Source organism: Zophobas morio, unplaced genomic scaffold (assembly GCF_036711695.1).
Source record: "Zophobas morio isolate AGI-343-1 ecotype UQ-CSIRO unplaced genomic scaffold, CSIRO_AGI_Zmor_V1 ptg000014l, whole genome shotgun sequence".
Lineage (NCBI taxonomy): Eukaryota > Metazoa > Arthropoda > Insecta > Coleoptera > Tenebrionidae > Zophobas > Zophobas morio.
Window position 1 is genome coordinate 977,109 of NW_026972119.1, and position 17,151 is coordinate 994,259.

General features: G+C 32.1%; 1 protein-coding gene across 7 annotated transcripts in view; it reads left to right on the forward strand.

Annotated features, from left to right (window-relative positions):
• The window catches only part of LOC135129139 (lachesin-like), a 252,154-nt gene that overhangs the window by 152,125 nt on the left and 82,878 nt on the right, over window positions 1-17,151 (forward strand). For all 7 annotated transcript variants that reach the window (XM_064056226.1, XM_064056224.1, XM_064056227.1 and 4 more), the window contains one exon: window positions 8,064-8,234. In XM_064056226.1, the coding sequence (XP_063912296.1) occupies window positions 8,064-8,234 (171 nt within the window). The remainder of the gene's footprint in view (window positions 1-8,063; window positions 8,235-17,151) is intronic.

Consider the following 17,151-nt stretch of genomic DNA (forward strand, 5'->3'; position numbering starts at 1 on the left):
TACCAGACCCGAAAGTGCATAGTAATAAATCTAACGATATTCGGGACTTCACATTCTTTTTACACAAATTTTCGGTCTGTCTGTCGTCTGTTATTTGTGACTATATTGATTAGGGGGATAACCGCCGAAACCGATTGTTTTCAAATTTTATGTACAAGTGCAATTGGTAAACGCTAACCCAAATTTGTGTGATCGTCCCCACCATCAATGTGATGACGTCACCTCAAATTTTTGCGTAGTACATGTTATTTAATTTTTTTTCATAAAATACTTCTGGTCTATGAATTTGCCCTTATGTTTAACCTACACGTCCGGATTTTTTAAATTTTACTTTACTTTATCAATTTTGAACGCTGTATTTTTTGCACGAAAGAAGCCGTAATTTGCATATTTTGAACGCTCTTATTTTAGAAATTTTGAGTGGCCACCTTTACAAACGGTAAAGGGCGTACTTTGTGAACGACGGAGACTGTGTATATTTATATATATAACTGTGTTGTGCAGTCGTCTACGAGGGCGATCACCGCTACTGTTTACAAAGTGGGAGTGTGGAATTTTTACTTATGTTTTGATTCAAAATGTGACCTAACTTAAAAAAAACCTGTGAATGCTGAAAGTGACAACATAGCAGTTATAATCACTGTAGAGAGCGGATTTTATGAAATTTGCATATCTGTTATTTTTTGCATATAAGTCTTGATATTTAATATGTGAACGAATCATGCTAATTAAAAATGAATACAGCTATAAAAAATTGCATATTTGCATATATTTGCCTTCTGCTGCATATTTCACCAAACGGGTGCATATTTTGCATTTTTATCAATTTTTGTACTAATTTGAAAAAAAAATTATCGTCATTCTATCGGAATTGATCTAGAAAGACGAAATTTTATGAATCATATTCCAGATATTGTCCTGAGTTTAAAATAACTAAGAAAGGTTTGGGTTTTATGGTAGTTTGGAAACACCATTGGGTATTAAGCCATCCTTCCAGGTAAATTCGCGCCCTAATTACTTTAGGAAATACCGTTCATTCCCAAAATTTTTGTTCGTTGGTTAAGTGGTGGTCTAAGGGACGTTATACTATTATTTTTCATCGTGAGTTTGTATTGAAAGCAATTAAAGGGATACAGGTGAATCAATATGTCGAAGAGAACTCAAATTAATTTATGAATTCAACCTTTTCCTGAACTTATTCTTCAAGAACGAACTGTGTTTTGTCGCGCCTGCCCTAAACCGGTAAGTATTTTTACATCTGTGGACGTAGTACGCAGTTTTTCTATTTGCAAATACTTATACTTATTTTAGAATCACCGGAAAAACTTTTTGTTAGAATATTTCGAAAAAAATCTAAAAATAAATTGTTACCAAAATAGTAATTAAATAGTGGATTACTACTATTTTTTAATTTGTCCTATTTATATTTATTTTTTAGTATAAGAATAATATCTTTAAAAACGTGATTTATGTGTTAGTGAGATGTAATTAAACACTTTGCAATGTGATTTCGGTATTTTTTGTAATAAAACGTAAGCTCGGGAACCCTGTTTTTGTATTTTATAAATAAATTTAGTTCGCTTTTTTTTAATTTTTGGAGCATATGCATCTGCATATCTCTGCATATATTAAGAAAGTTACTGCATATTTGCATAAATTTGGTGCATATCATATGATCATATTTCTCAAAATTTTGGTGCATATTTTCCGCTCTCTAAAATCAGTTTAATCAGCCAGGGCCTGGCTGTTTTTTTTTTATCCGAATTTGGTAAATTGTGGCTGTGCAATTCTTCTATTCGTGAAGATATTAACAACTTTAGACCCGGTTTATAGAAATTAAAAGTTAATCGGGAATTAACTTTTAATTGAGGTCTGTTGCTAGGCAACATGTATGTTTTAACCAATCACGGGCTCATATTCCACATTTTAATCCTGTGTTAAATTAATCGAGGATTAAATATTTAAATGGCTTTTCTATAAACCGGCCCTAAGTCTCTTATTATTAAACAAACTACTGTAAATCGCCTACTGCAAAACGAGGTAGATAGTTTAAAATCCGAACTCATGCAGGTTAAAGCATTAGCAAAAGGGAGTCCCAACCCATCGAACTTTATTGGCTACAATCGCGTAAATCGCAGGTTATCTGGTTTGCAAATAAATGGTACAAATACCAACGAAAGTAATTATAGCGCTTCATTATTGAAAGATAATGTTTTGTTGGATCGTTCACCTGAATCTAATAATCATCTTCGCTTCACCGATCTTCATAAGATATATATTGTAAGATACTGAGATATGTTCAGATGACGAGAAAATTACAATAAATTCTGTCTCCAAAACTAAACACGTTGTTGAGGCTGATGTTCATCCAAAGCCAGTCTCCGCTGATGTTATCGATTCTGACGGTTTTCATTCTATTATTTCAAAAAATTGGTGTTCGAAAGTTGTTTCGACAGAACTTCCCTCGTACCTAAATCACAATGAAACATATCCAGCAATTTCGAGTTGTTTTTTCTTTACATAATTTTGTGATGACGTCATCAACGTTTTTGCAAGGACACGTATATAAACTTGAACTGGTGCAGTGTAATACCAAAAATAACAGTATTGTTTTCCCAACATTTTTTGGGAAAATGAAGTGAGCCGTTACTGTTTTAATCAATAAAATAAATTGTTTCATTCATTAATTTTTTTGAGCCACCTGTTTAAACAAATCTAAAAAATATGAATGCAAAGATAAATCACAAATAAAAACTTATCATCTTTTTTGTACATTTAGGTACAATTTATTCGGCAATTTTTTGGGGGGAATAAACAGATATATTTTGATTAACAATTTACCATGCTTACAAAAACTTTAAAACGTCTGCAAGATTTCAAAATATTCAGTTTTGCAATTTTTGATTTATTCAATAAAAATAAATTTTATTAATTATTTTCAATCGCCCTGTTATTTCAAAATGTAATGTAATGTTATAAGCAAAAAAAAAAAAAATTAATGCAATGGTAAATTACAAATATATTCTGCACATTTTAGACAGGATTTATCCGGCAATATTTTGAGGTGAACTCATCAATTTTTTTATGGGGGAAAAGTAAATACATTTTGACGAAAAATTTACAATATTTTTGCAAGATTTCAAAGCATTCGGTTTGTTTTCCAGTTCCTGATTAAATCAATAATATAAATTTACGCATTCATTAATTTTTTTAAGTCACTCACCCTGTATAAGCAAATCCAAAAAATATGAATAGAATAGAATGATAAATCACAAGTACAGACCCATCATATTTTAGACATTTTAGATGGTATTTTGGAAGGGATAAGCAAATATATTTTGATTAAAAATTCAGACTTCCATAACTATAAAACATCTGCAAGCTTTCAAAGTATTCGGTTTTGCAGATTATAAATTAAATTTCAAAATGTTGTTTTATAATTTTGATTTTTTTTACAAAAATTTGGACGTTTCGGGTAAAAACTCAACACGGCGTCATAAACTACATGTATAAGACTATGTTATTTTATACACTTTAAAACCCATTTGATATGTACAATTTTGAAGTGACGTCATCACATCATTGGTGGGGAGCCAAATTTTGATTAGCTATTTACCATCTACATGATTCCTTAAAAAAATACAAAATTTGTCAACAATCGTCTAGGCAGGGAAATGCAATTTTCACTCCGGTTTCAGAAAAAAATATTTTATATACATATTACTGTTTTATTATTCGTCTCTAATGGCCTGGATTTTTGTTGACCAAATAGTAAGTTAGAGCATTAAGAATAGTTGTCATTGTAAAGTCATGAGAATCAGCTGAAAACCAACTATTACTTGGTGTACCTATTGCTGGTTGTGTAGATATTGCGAGAGCCTTGTGGCCTTAATTTGTGCTATTGAACTCTGGTTGTAAGAAATTTTCGTCAGCAACAAGTGACAAAACTGGTAAATCATATTTTTATGGTTAATTCGCTGTTTAAATCCAAGAATATAAAGTAGTTCTTCTAGAGTAAATGCAACCAATAAAAAAATGCACAGATGACTTTTTTTTTAAATATCAAAAACTACATAATACCTTCACTGTCTAATAATAATTAAATGTTTTCACGCAAAAATTGTAAGCAACGACAAACATAAAATACTCAAAGGCAGAATAAAGGCTAATTACTAGTACCACTAGTTGTAACTTTTAGTACTTGGTTTCAAATATTTACATTTTGAATTTGTTTTGTATTTCACTTAATTATTGAACTTGTCCTTTTCTGGCAAATTAAACAGATAAGTGTTCATTCGCAGCAAAACAATAGTAGCGTGTTTAGTTATACTTTTTTAAAGAAATACCTTAGCGCCCACAAAAATGATTAATTCGCGTCATTTCAAATGCATAAACAAATGTTTCCGAGTGAAAACAATACTGAATGAGCATAAAGGAAACTTCACAACAATACAATTGATACAAAAGCATCCCGCCGCTGTTTTATCCCGAAGTTCGGTGGTTTTTCTCTGATATTTCCACAACCGCACATCTCTCCAAAAACAAATGCCTCCAATAAAACTTGGCGGCATATGTCTGCGGCAATTGACTAGTTAGTTTAGACTTCAACAATGATTTAGAACCTATACATTTCCACTAAGTTTTTGTTTGTTTTGCCCCCTCGGCGCAAATCGTGGTAACTTTTTATTACATCACTTCACCCAATACATCACCCTGATGATATTGGAGTTTTCGTTGAACGGATTTATTGGTTCCTTCATAAAGGAGACACATGGCGATGTGGGGAAATTTTTTACTTGACTTGGTCGAAATTAAAAATTTGAAATTTTACAGAGAATCACGCCCAATATTTGAGCAAGCTTAATCCTGGGGCTTAATCTGGCCATTTAGAGGCAGTAAGGTCAAGTTTTGTAACAACATGGAAATTGGACGCAGACCGACCGGATATTAACAATAACATTCTGGGAACAGAATCAAAGAATGAGATGGGTTGAGTAGATAATGCTCCAGTGAATATTAAAAGATCCGCATCCGTTCCTTTTTTTTCAAGTCTCATTTTTTGTTTATAATTAGGTAGAACAAATTCTTTTTTCAAACTAAATTTACATGCAACGAAAAATATTAATCAAAATATTTGTAATTACTTGTAGAATAGAATCGAAGGGTCGAAAATCTACAGTAATTTTTTTTTTCAAAAAATAAACCTTTTAAATTTTCTCTTGCTCATTAATTACTTTTATTTCCAGAGTGGTAGTGTCCATCGGACGACTGACTACTTTCAACGTAGGAAAAAATAGGTCTTCCGTTTCCGTTTGTGTGGCTGCCTGCCTGCCATCTGCCTTTGTACAAATGTTAAGAATACTGTGTAGATGATAAAGCGTTAAACAAAATGTTACAATTTTACAATCAAACAAATTTGAATCTTATTTAACTTTTATAAAATTATATACTTACCTACTGCTGTACTTGTGGTTTATGAATTCATGCCGAGTTTTTACCCTATTCGTCCAGATTATTGGAAAAAAAAATCAAAATTGTATAACAAATTTTGCCTTATTCATCCCGTATGAAATGTACAAAACAGAATGAATCTATACTTACTTGTGGTATATCAATGCAATCATATTTTTTTTTAATTAAGAAGGATTATTATACGTAGAAAACAATCTCTGAATTAAATTTTATCATTGTTCAAAGAAGCGAGTTTTGTTGAACTGTACTTCTGGAGCGAGGGAAGTTCTATCGAAACAACCTTTGATCTTTTTTTATGAGATCTACCAACGAACCAACAGCTAAGTAATAGATTTTTCATCAATAAATGCATTAACTTGTGTTCTAAATAGCCAAGTGTTTGCACTACAATACGATTATATGTTTTGGAAGTTTTTGTCATTCTGCTACAACGATGATATTATCGTCATTACGTCATTAACTGTCGAATAACAGATTCCTGAGTTTCGGTTAAATTTTTCGTGCTTGGGACTACTTTCAATTGGAAGAAAATATGAGTCGATATAAAACGTCTCAACTTTTGTATCATATTTTTGTAAAGAATAATAGGTTGGTACTTGTTCTTTGAGTGGTATAAGTTATGAGCATTTTATCAAGGTGGCTAAAACCACCATGTGAACACACTGTTCCAGATAAATGGGTTATTGCAAATTAGTTGACACAAGGTGCGATTTACTTGTGTTCAGTTTTTTTTCTTAAATGTACGCACATTTTTCAAGGAAGCATAATCGGTTCTGATATTATTTAATAGTTTACACCGTAAACGTATAACGGATTTGAAACAAAATATAAAGAAGCATTTTACAAAAGCGTTTCCATTGCTGTATTTATCCCAACCAGCAAGGCGTCTCCATTTACGAGTATTGAGTATTATTGATGAATTTAGGCATCTCAACAAAAATTCGTTGACGATTTTCCCGTTTCTTGTAGTTTAGATAGAATTAAAATTTTAAATTTTAACAGTGAATATTTCTATTTAGTTTCTCATTATTTTGCATTTTCTGTACTCATTTGGATTTTGACTTCCCGTGCTAATGAACTATTAGTGTCATGCCTAGTTTCATGTTGTCTCGATGTTTCACGACCCCTAGTGTATGAAAAATTCTGCATTTCTGTATATTTGTCTGTTTGCCATCTACTGGCAATTTTATCAGGCAGATAATTCTCTGTGTGTCGTCTATCGTCTGTTGTCTGTCTGGGTCGATATTTTATTAGACACATATTTTTCAAAAGTACTGGACTGATTCTTGCAAAACTTTATATTATGTCTTTTGGGAATATCGTATAGATGGTTTAACGCTAAAAAAGTTGGTCTGGTCGTCCCCCCCCCAACAAACTGATGACGTCAACTCAAAGTTTTGCATAGTAAATGTTATTTAAATTTTATAAAATAACATACTCCTGTTCTTGTGGTTTATGAATCCACCTTGATATTGTTTATTATTATTATTGTAATATTTATTGTTTAATCCTTCTAATACTAAATTTAGCTTCTAGATGCATAATACAAAGCGACGTGAAACGGAGAGATGCTCCCTTTACGCATGAATGCCCCCAGTTTTGATCCCTGTATTTTCCAACTACATATTTTATTGATTAAATCAAGAAATATTTATCCCATTTTTCGGAAAATTTCCGAACACAGTACATTTTTTTCAAAAATTTGGGTGCCTAAAGTAAAAAATCGATGATAATTCATAAATCCCAGATGCAGCAGAACGTTATTTCATAAAATTTAAGTAACATGGACTACGCAAAAGTTTGACATTACCTTATCAAATTGTTGGAGGTGATGATCAAACAACTTTTGGTTATCAATGTATCATCTACGTGGCATTCCTAAAATACTTACAAAATTTCACAACAATCAGTACAGTAGTTTCGCAGATTATCTGCCTAATAAAATCACCAACAGACTCTAAACGGACAGGCGACGGGCGGACGAAATTAAGAGACCAATTTTTGAATATTGTAATAGTCATTAACAAGTTTAATTTTTTCAATTAAATCTATGACGTTTTTCTATTAACGTGAGAAATCTTGAGAAAATCTATCATGCAGCTATTAGATATCCATTACTTAAAAAAATCAAATACAACTCCATATGAAGTTTTACTTGACCTGTTTTCTTTCCAACTTGGAAGGAGTGTAATATATAGATTATTATCGATTTTTTTCCATTTTGAGTCTTTTGATAATTTTAATGTTGTCTTTGTTGCTATTTATTGTGTGTTATTAAATTTTTGGTACTCTATACAGTTTGCACTTTTAAAGTTTTAATACTATCTGCTTTTTAGTAATAACAAATCACACAAAAACCTTGTAGTTTCATATAGTGCTTGTGGAGATGTGTGTTTAAGAATAACTTCCTATGATTAATTTCACCCTGTAAATTGTAACTGGCACGATAAAATAAAAAATCTTTAAAACAGCGTAGCAAGCAGTACACGAAATGTTCCTACGATATTACAGCATCATAAATAGTATTTTATACTCTGTCAACCCGAAAATTCCTCGACAAAAATGCAGCATCTGATTCTATCCCGTTGCAGTTCCACCGGACATTGATGACAGCGGAACCAGCAGCGACGTCACAGTGGAGGAAGGTGATAACGTCACTCTCAGCTGCAGCGCGAGCGGACATCCTGAGCCACGTATTTTGTGGAGACGAGAAGATGGAGATCACATTATGCTTCAAGACAACCCACAGGATATCAAAAAAGGTAATTAAGGACTGAGATAAATTCGAACTTTCAACAGAAAAATTAAACCTTTGTGTGTTTAAATTGATTATTTAGAAAGGCTTTCAAAAAGTATGCCATTCTGGCAAAAACACATCGCGTTTTTTGTCTCCTGAAAATTGTTTCAGTACTCATATAATTATCTCTCTGCAGTCCATTCATTAATCTCGATAAAAAAATTTTATGACCACCTTCTGGACGTAAACGAGTAACCCTGTTTTTTCCACCCTCTTCATTGTCCCCTCTTTTGTTTTTCTGTTAGGTGGTGCGTTTGAAAATCATTGTTCGCTGCTAAAATGAGCGTGACACAATATCATAAAAACGGAAAAAAGGCCTGGAATTTCAAGTGGCTTATAATATACTATACATATTCAAGAGCAATTTCCACTAGGAATATCCTGGAGTGACTGATTACGGCAGCAGCTCACATTTATGTGTTCTGAAAGAAATTCTCAAGGGTCTACATTAGAAAAACGTGATATTTAAAACCATTATAATGCATAATTATTTAACTGAATTCCTGTCGTGCATGCTGGGAAAATATGAGGGGAATCCTTGCTACTTATCATTTTTTCCATTAAAATGTCCTGATAGGTATTCTAAATGAAGTAAACATTTGCATCTTCGTTGTTGTTTTGTGGTTACAGTCAGCGTAACACAATTACTAAACACTTGGTAGTTACGCTAAACTAAGAAAATTTAATTCTACACTTCACTTCCTAACTGAAAAGACCTTTCTACGTGCGGAGAGTTAAGAATTCACATTAAATAGCAGAACCGCTTTGACTTATATTGCAAAGATCAGTTATAACGATTCTATTAAGCTTAGGTAATTTAGAGAAAATCTCTCAGATTTTAAGAAACTGCTGCTGACAAAATTCGATTAAAATTTTCTCGGAAAATTTATAACAGTAGAAAGTTTTTAACGACTTCTAGTTCAAGTTTACGCAGAATCCACCAATCATGGTCATCATAGGTTGCAGCTTTATCGACTTACTTCATAAATTGTCACGTCCCAGATTTGGTGCGGAATTAATTTCATAATCGATGAAAGCTGCAAATTGATTAAATTCTTCCGCAGCACGTCATTTTTACTTAACCAAATAAATACCATGCAACATACCTATTGTATCTAAAACTAAAAGGTTTCTCTTTCAAGTTTATTTTATACCTCTTTTTATAAATATTTTAATAATTTCAAATCGAATTTTGTCTCCACCCTCATTTCCGCAAATCAAAACTGATTTAATTTGTCGTAGTTTACGACAACATACAGCCGAAAGTTTAAAGGAATAATTTAATCAAAATATCCTTCTGTTTCTTTGACTACAGAAAAATTTTATCGGCTGAATGAGTCCGGAATTTTTTGATGTTATGAAAACTCGTTGTCTTTTTGCTTTTGATTGCATAATTTATTTGTTTTTTCAGATGTATAGAATGTGTACTCAGGATAACATATAACGTAATTATTCCCTCGAAATTCTCCAGGGTCACCACCACGCCACCTAGCAATTAAAGTGTCACAGCCTGATTGCCAAGGATTAATAGAGGTGTTTGTGTAGACAAAATACAAAAGCACAACTTTCTAATAGTATCATTAACATATCCAACGATGTAAAATTTAAAAGGAAGGTAACATAACTCGACTTTTATCAAACAATTCTCATTAATATTTGTGCATTAGGGCAAAACGCAGGTCTAGCGATATTTGGAAAGGTAGAACACATTTCTTTTTGACCGGATTTTAACTTCTAGGCGTCAATTTTCTTTTTTAAAATATTATTTAAACAAAATTATTAATTGGTTACCAGACACTTATCAGATACATGACAAAAGTGTTATACTTTTCATTATAAAAGTATTTTGCAGAAATATAGGTATTTACAAAATACTTTAATAATAAAAGGTCTAACATTTTTGTCGGTGTTTTTGAAGAAATTGGAATGAAAACATTTTTTTGAAAACTCCACACGGCAATAAAATTTTAAAATAACTCAAATCATGAACAATAACGTACAAAAATTGGTCGAAAGTTGTTTCAACAGAACTTCCCTCGCTCCTGTAAGTACAATGAAATATATCCAGCAGTTTCGAGTTGAATTTTCTCTTTACACAATTTTGTGATGAAGTCATCAACATTTTTGCAAGGACACGTTCATCAACTTGGATTGGTGTAGTGTGAAACTAAAAATAACAGTATTATATTTCCAAAGAAAGTGGAGCGAGCCATTCTTGATGTAATCAAAAAATGAATTGACGCCTTCACTAATTTTTTTGAGTCACCCTCTATAACCAAATTTAAAAAATATAAAGTTAATGATAAATTGATAAATTACAAGTATAGTCGTCTGAGCATACTTTTCACATTTTCGAAAGAATTTATTCGATAAAATTTTGAGATGACGTAATCAATTTTTTGGGGTTGATAAACAGATACATTTTAATTAAAAAGTTACCATGCTTACAATGACTTCAAAACGTCAAAATTTCAAAGTATTCAGTTTTGCAATTCTTTATATAATCAATAAAATACACTGACTCATTCATTAGTTTTTTTCAGGCACCCCATATAAGTAAATCTAAAAAATATGAATGCAGTGATAGATCACAAGTATAGACTTATCATATTTTGCACATTTAAGATAGGATTTTTGGAAATTTTGGGGTAGCGCCGTCATCAATTTTTTAGGGGGATGAGCAGATACATTTTGATAAAAAATTTACCACGCCTATGTCAACTTTAAAACATCTCAAAGATTTCAAAGCATTCAGTTTTGTAGTTCCTGATTAAATTAATAAAATAAAGTTACGCATTCATTAATTTTTTTGAGTCACACTGAATATGCAAATTAAAAAAATATGAATGGAATGATAAATCACAGGTACAGATATTTTGTACATTTTAGGTAGGATTTATTCGGTTAACTTTTTAGCTGACGTCATCAATTAAAAAAATATTAATGGAATGATAAATCACAGGTACAGATATTTTGTACATTTTAGGTAGGATTTATTCGGTTAACTTTTTAGCTGACGTCATCAATTTTTTGGAGGGGATAAGTAAATACATTTTGATCACAAATTTATCATACTTATCGTAACTGTAAACCATTTACAAGATTTCAAAGTATTCGATTTTGCAGATTCCAAATTAAATTGCAAAATATTGTTTCATAATTTTCATTTTTTTTTCCAAAAATCTGGACGTTTCGGGTAAAAACTCAATTCGGAGTCATAAACTACATGTGTAAGACTATGTTATTTGATACAATTTAAAACCCATTTACTATGTACAATTTTGAAGTGACGTCATCATATTAGTGATGGGGATGATTAGACAAATTTTAGTTAACGTTTCACCATCTACATGAAAACATGATATACCTAATATAAATACAAAATTTAGCACTTTCGGAGATTATGTGTTTAATAAAAATCCGGGACGGCAGACAGACGGACAGACAGACGGACAAACAGACGGACAGACGGACAGACGGACAGACGGACAGACGGACAGATAGACGGAAACGGGAGACCTATTTCTTCCTCCTCTAGGGGTCATGATAGGTCGAGAAAATGCAAAAGTAGAGAGTCAGCCGACGGACTCGATTACAATACTTCCTTTGCTTACGTTCGGGAAGTAAAAAAATAACACTTTCTGCACTGTTTTTTCAGATTTAATATTAAAGTGAAATAACATAAAAATATTAACAAATTTTAAATTTCATTTAGAATACATCACTAACGCTGATCACATCTGGTGAATTTCGTTCCTCTAAAACTTTCAGTGTTAATATTGTTATATTAACTTACAAAAAAAATTAAATTCGCAAAATCAAATTTTATAATATTTCAAAAACGCTGGATATGTTTTATTGTAACGGGTGTTCAAGAATTGAAAAATCACTCAGAATAGGCGTTGGAATCACAAACGGCATGTGTATTCTTATAACATCCATTTAGCAGAAACATGCAAGTTTATACAAACATTTTCTGTCACATATCCACATATTCCAGTGGTTGGATGAACACCCGTTACTTCAGGGGCGAAGGATGTTCTGTCGAAATAACCTTTGACCAAATTTTTTGTTTCTAGACTTGTGATACAAATAATATTTTAATCGTTTCTGTAGTCCATTAAAGTTCCCCAAACTGTTTTCTCGTACTTAAACTAATTTTTCCATGCTAGGCATCCTACCGTAGGGAAGGTAGGACACCTAACAGAAAATAAAGCAACTTATGTAAATTGTGGAATTTTAATAGATGGTATAACAACCGAATATCGAAACGTTCTTCCCCGTTAAAAATGGGTCGAAGGTTACCTCGACAGAACTTCCATTGCCTCTATAGTACAAGAAAACATCAAACTTTTTCGAAATATTACATAATTTGGTTTAGTGAATTGTATTTTTCAAGAGAACCCCTTTAAGTAAAGATAAAGATATGTATGTAGTGTTAAAGCAACTATAAAAAAGCGTGCTACGTGTTGTACCTTTCAAATGCATTTTTCCTTTAGAATATTTTATGATAACAATGACGTGATCAACATTTTTGCAAAGACACGTACTCCAATTTGGATAGGTGCAGTTGTAATACCAATAATAACAGTATTCCATTCTCAAATTTTCCGGAAAATAAGGTGAACTAATTTAATCATTAAAATCAGTTGACTCATATGAATCCTACGATAAATCACTAGCAAAGACTCGTCATATTGTGGGAATTTTCGATTGGATTTATTCGGCAAAATTTTGAAATGACGTCATACATTTTTTGTTGGGAATAAATAGATATATTTTAAAAAAATTTAAAATTTACCATGCTTACGACAACTTTAAAACGTCTCCAAGATTTCAAAGAATTCGATTTTGGAGATTCCAGATTTAATTGCAAAATATTGTACAATTTTGATTTAAAAAATCTGAATGTCAAGTTTTTATCCGGATTCATAAACTACATATGTAGGTTTATATCATTTCTTCATTCTAAAACCCGTTTACTATGTATAATTTTGAGCTTATGTCATCATTAATTTGGGGGAGATAATTAGACAAAATTTGGTTAGCGTTTCACCATCTACATAATATTCGTACCATTTTAACAAACATGTGAAATTTGACAACAATCAGTCAGGTAGTTTCCAAGATTAGCTGTTTACCAAAAATCGACACGGACAGCAAACAGATAGACAGACAGACAGGAACTGGAGACCTATATTTTTGTACTCTAGGGTTCGTGACATATTGAGGAAATATGAAAGCAGCCGGTCGCCCGGTGGATTCGATTAAAACACTTCCTCAGCTTACGATCGAGAAGTAAAAACAGAGGTAAAACACAAATATATTATATACGTACTTAGGTATTTTCATTTTATGTGGCTTTATTTATAAAATATCGAACCTGTTTGTATTTGTATTGTAATTGAGTTTTGTTTCAATATTGGATCTCGATTACACTTTCTGGCAACAGCGAGACCGTTCTCAAATCAAAGCAATTACTTTTAAGTGCCAGTTTAATTGTACAATTTTCTTGTCTCTCGGAAGCAATCTTTTTTTGCAAACTTTTTTCTTTGTGTAATCGATACGGTTAATTTGTGCATTTGACAACAAAGAAAAGGTCAGTGCGTCTTAAAAAGTATTTATGTTCTGATCTTTTAAAAAGTATTTTTATATCACTTTTCATTTATGGATCAGAAATTCATAATACATCAAAGTAGCTATATTTGTACAAAGTGAATTCTACATTACACAGAATAAAATAAAAGTTTTAGACTTATTTGTGAATAAGTGAGATTACGATTTTGTAGCTTTTATTAAAAAGTTTATTAAGCCTTAAATTCCATGATAATTCATTATTAATGAATGGATAATTCGGTCTAAAGTTATTTTCAAACAAGACTTCCCTCGTATCTAAAATTCAAACATTCGCACCAACTTAATAACTCAATACGTTAGAAAAAATGTGTTGACGAGGATGGGATTCGAACTAACGCGAGCTGAAGTTCAGCGAAGTGCAGACAAATCTACACGCCCACAGGGGGAAGCACGTTATACGCGTAACCCAAATATCAGCTACGTGAAACAAGAAAATTTTGTGAGAATAATTATATAAATTGAAACGTTTACAAAAGTATCCCCGGCCATATTAAAGCGGATACAGTCTGCTTTTTTTGAAAAATAAATCAAGCTGTAAATGCATGTTTTCTTGACGTATTTTGAAAATATCAAGGTTGTTAATGATTCTACAGCGTGGTTAGTCTATTCGATTTACACCATTGCAGTTGAATTTATGTGATAACACTATTAACGTTTAAGTCTAAATATGTGCATTCAATTGTCAACGCATAGTTATAGGGCCACAATTCCGGAAACGCCAGGCAGTGGAAATTTCTCATTAAGTCTTTCTGTTTTTGTTTTTACTTCCTGAGCTTAAGCTAAGGAAGTATTTAATACCATCCATCCTCCGAATAGTTACTTTCATGTTTTCTCGAGGATTCATGATCCCTTGAGTGCGAAAAAATAGGTCTGTCTGCTTGTCTGGTCAATTTTTACTAGAGAGATAATCTCCAAAACTACTGGATCGACCGTCGTCAAATTTCAAATATTTTTTAGGAATATCGCGTAGATGGTAAAGTGCTAACCAAAAATTGTCTAATCATCCCCATAAACAATGGGATAACATCATCTCGAAAGTTTGTAATAGTAAACATTATTTAAATTGTATAAAATGACATACTCCAACAATTGTGGTTTAGGAATCTATGTTGAGGTTTTACCCTAAACTTCTAGATTTTTGGAAAAAAAATAGAAAATAATAATAGATAATAATAATAAATATTTTAAGAATTATTTATAACAGGGTAACTCAAAAAAATTAAGGACTGGGACAATTTACTTTATTGATCAAATTAAGAAAGACTCACCCCTTTTTCTCGAAAATTTGAGTATGCAGTAGGTACGTTATTAATGGTATTTAGGGGAGGTAGGGGAGCATTGGGCACTTTTTTACACAGATAGCAATAAAACTGTTATTTTTTATCATAATCAAAATTTTATTCCAAATATATCTAGCACACATATTTGGCAATAATTATTGTTAAGAAAAGTTTTGGTATTATAAATAGTCTCAAAGTCACAAAAGATTTTCTAACACATGTCCAAAGTGCCCAAACCTCCCGGCGGTCGGGAGGTTTGGGCACCCCTGTAGGGAGGTTTGGGCATAGCATTTAATACGCTACATATTGCTCCACTTTACTACTATGTTTCAGTATTATATAACAAAGATATAAAAAATTGTAATACAATAGTTTTTCTTATCATAAACCTTTAACAAATGAAACAAAGTGACTTAGAATCAGATTTTAATTTTCATTCAAAAAACGAGTGCCTTCAGAGTTTACTCTTAAATAATAGAAAAGTAATGTGAGTTAACATTGTGAGGTACATTCGTAAACTCCGCCCTTTTTCTCCGGACCAATGAAATGATTTATTAAGGTGGAGCTTGTCCAAGTGGGAGGAGCATCGGTAATATTGCTTTTTAAATCTGATTCTGAAGTCTGGTATGCTTATTTAACACCAGATTAATGGGCTCTAGATACATACTTTGTTTCCAATTTATCTATTTATTTCACCAACAATTTCAGAAATTTGTCTAAAATACTTATAAGATAATGTTGCCATTAAGTGACAATATTAAAAGTGGTCACTAAAATAAAGAGGGGGTGGGTGGGCGGGGCTATTGCCTTCTTTTCAGACTTTAAAAAAAAAAAAAACTAAACTTAGTCTTACCCATTTATTTTTTCAATTTCACTGACGTACTTAACTTATTGTAAATGAGATGTAATTCTGATTTGACAAGCGATACAATCTATTAAAATTTAAAAAAAGTCAAAAGTGCCTCGGGTGTCCTTATCGAAAGCTGAGGTTGTCTTTTGAAAAATCCTCTAATCCAATCTTTGGATGCAAGTTTCTTCTCTGTCCAGTTATCTGGCATTTTCTTTTCAATGGCAATGCCGTATTCGTAAGCCAATTCGCGTGCCTTTACTTTTGACAGTCCATGGTTTAGTTTAAACGATGTTACAAGATATTCTGAAATTTTTTCTTCTTCATCTTTCGTGAATATTTGAGATGAGATAAATTTAGAAGAAATATCTTTCACGGCCCCACCTTGCTTTATGTATCTTTGAAGGTTAGACCTGGGTATATCATATTTAATCGCAGTAGTTTTAATTTTCCCTCCTTTAGAAATCTCTTCCAATGCGCGCAAAATGACATCTTTAGGGATTTCGCGTCGCTTATTTTTCTTCTTAAATGTAAACGGCATTGCCCTGAAAAGAAACGATTACGACATTCATTGCAATAAGCATAGCAAAAAAAGCAAAAGTATGACACCAAAAAGAGGGAGCATTGGGCATGCCCAAACCTCCCTCCTACCTGCGTGGCCAATGCTCCCCATAACCTCACTTTGCAAATAAAGTTGATTGAGTTTTTTTTTATCAAATATTGAATCCTAATTGATAGGTAAATACAATCTTTATCAAACACACAAGAAGAATTTAGTATAGATACTTACACTTTCTTGCAGATTTCGTTGTTACGTTTCTCTAAATCACTATAAAATATTTACTTCTGCACCCAATAAACCGTTAACTGCATATAACTTGACAACCGAGTGAAATAACAGCTGACGTTTTAGATAGGCGGTGTTGCCAGTTATTAAACTACAGTGCTGTGGTAGAAAACAAAAATATCTGCTATAGATTTCGAGAAATGAGGGGGTGCCCAAACCTCCCGAGTGCCCAATGCTCCCCTATCTCCCCTACATTGCATCTATTCAAATTGATATAATATCTGTCCTTGACAAAGTGTTGGTAGCGTTATCACAAAATTTTCTCATAGAA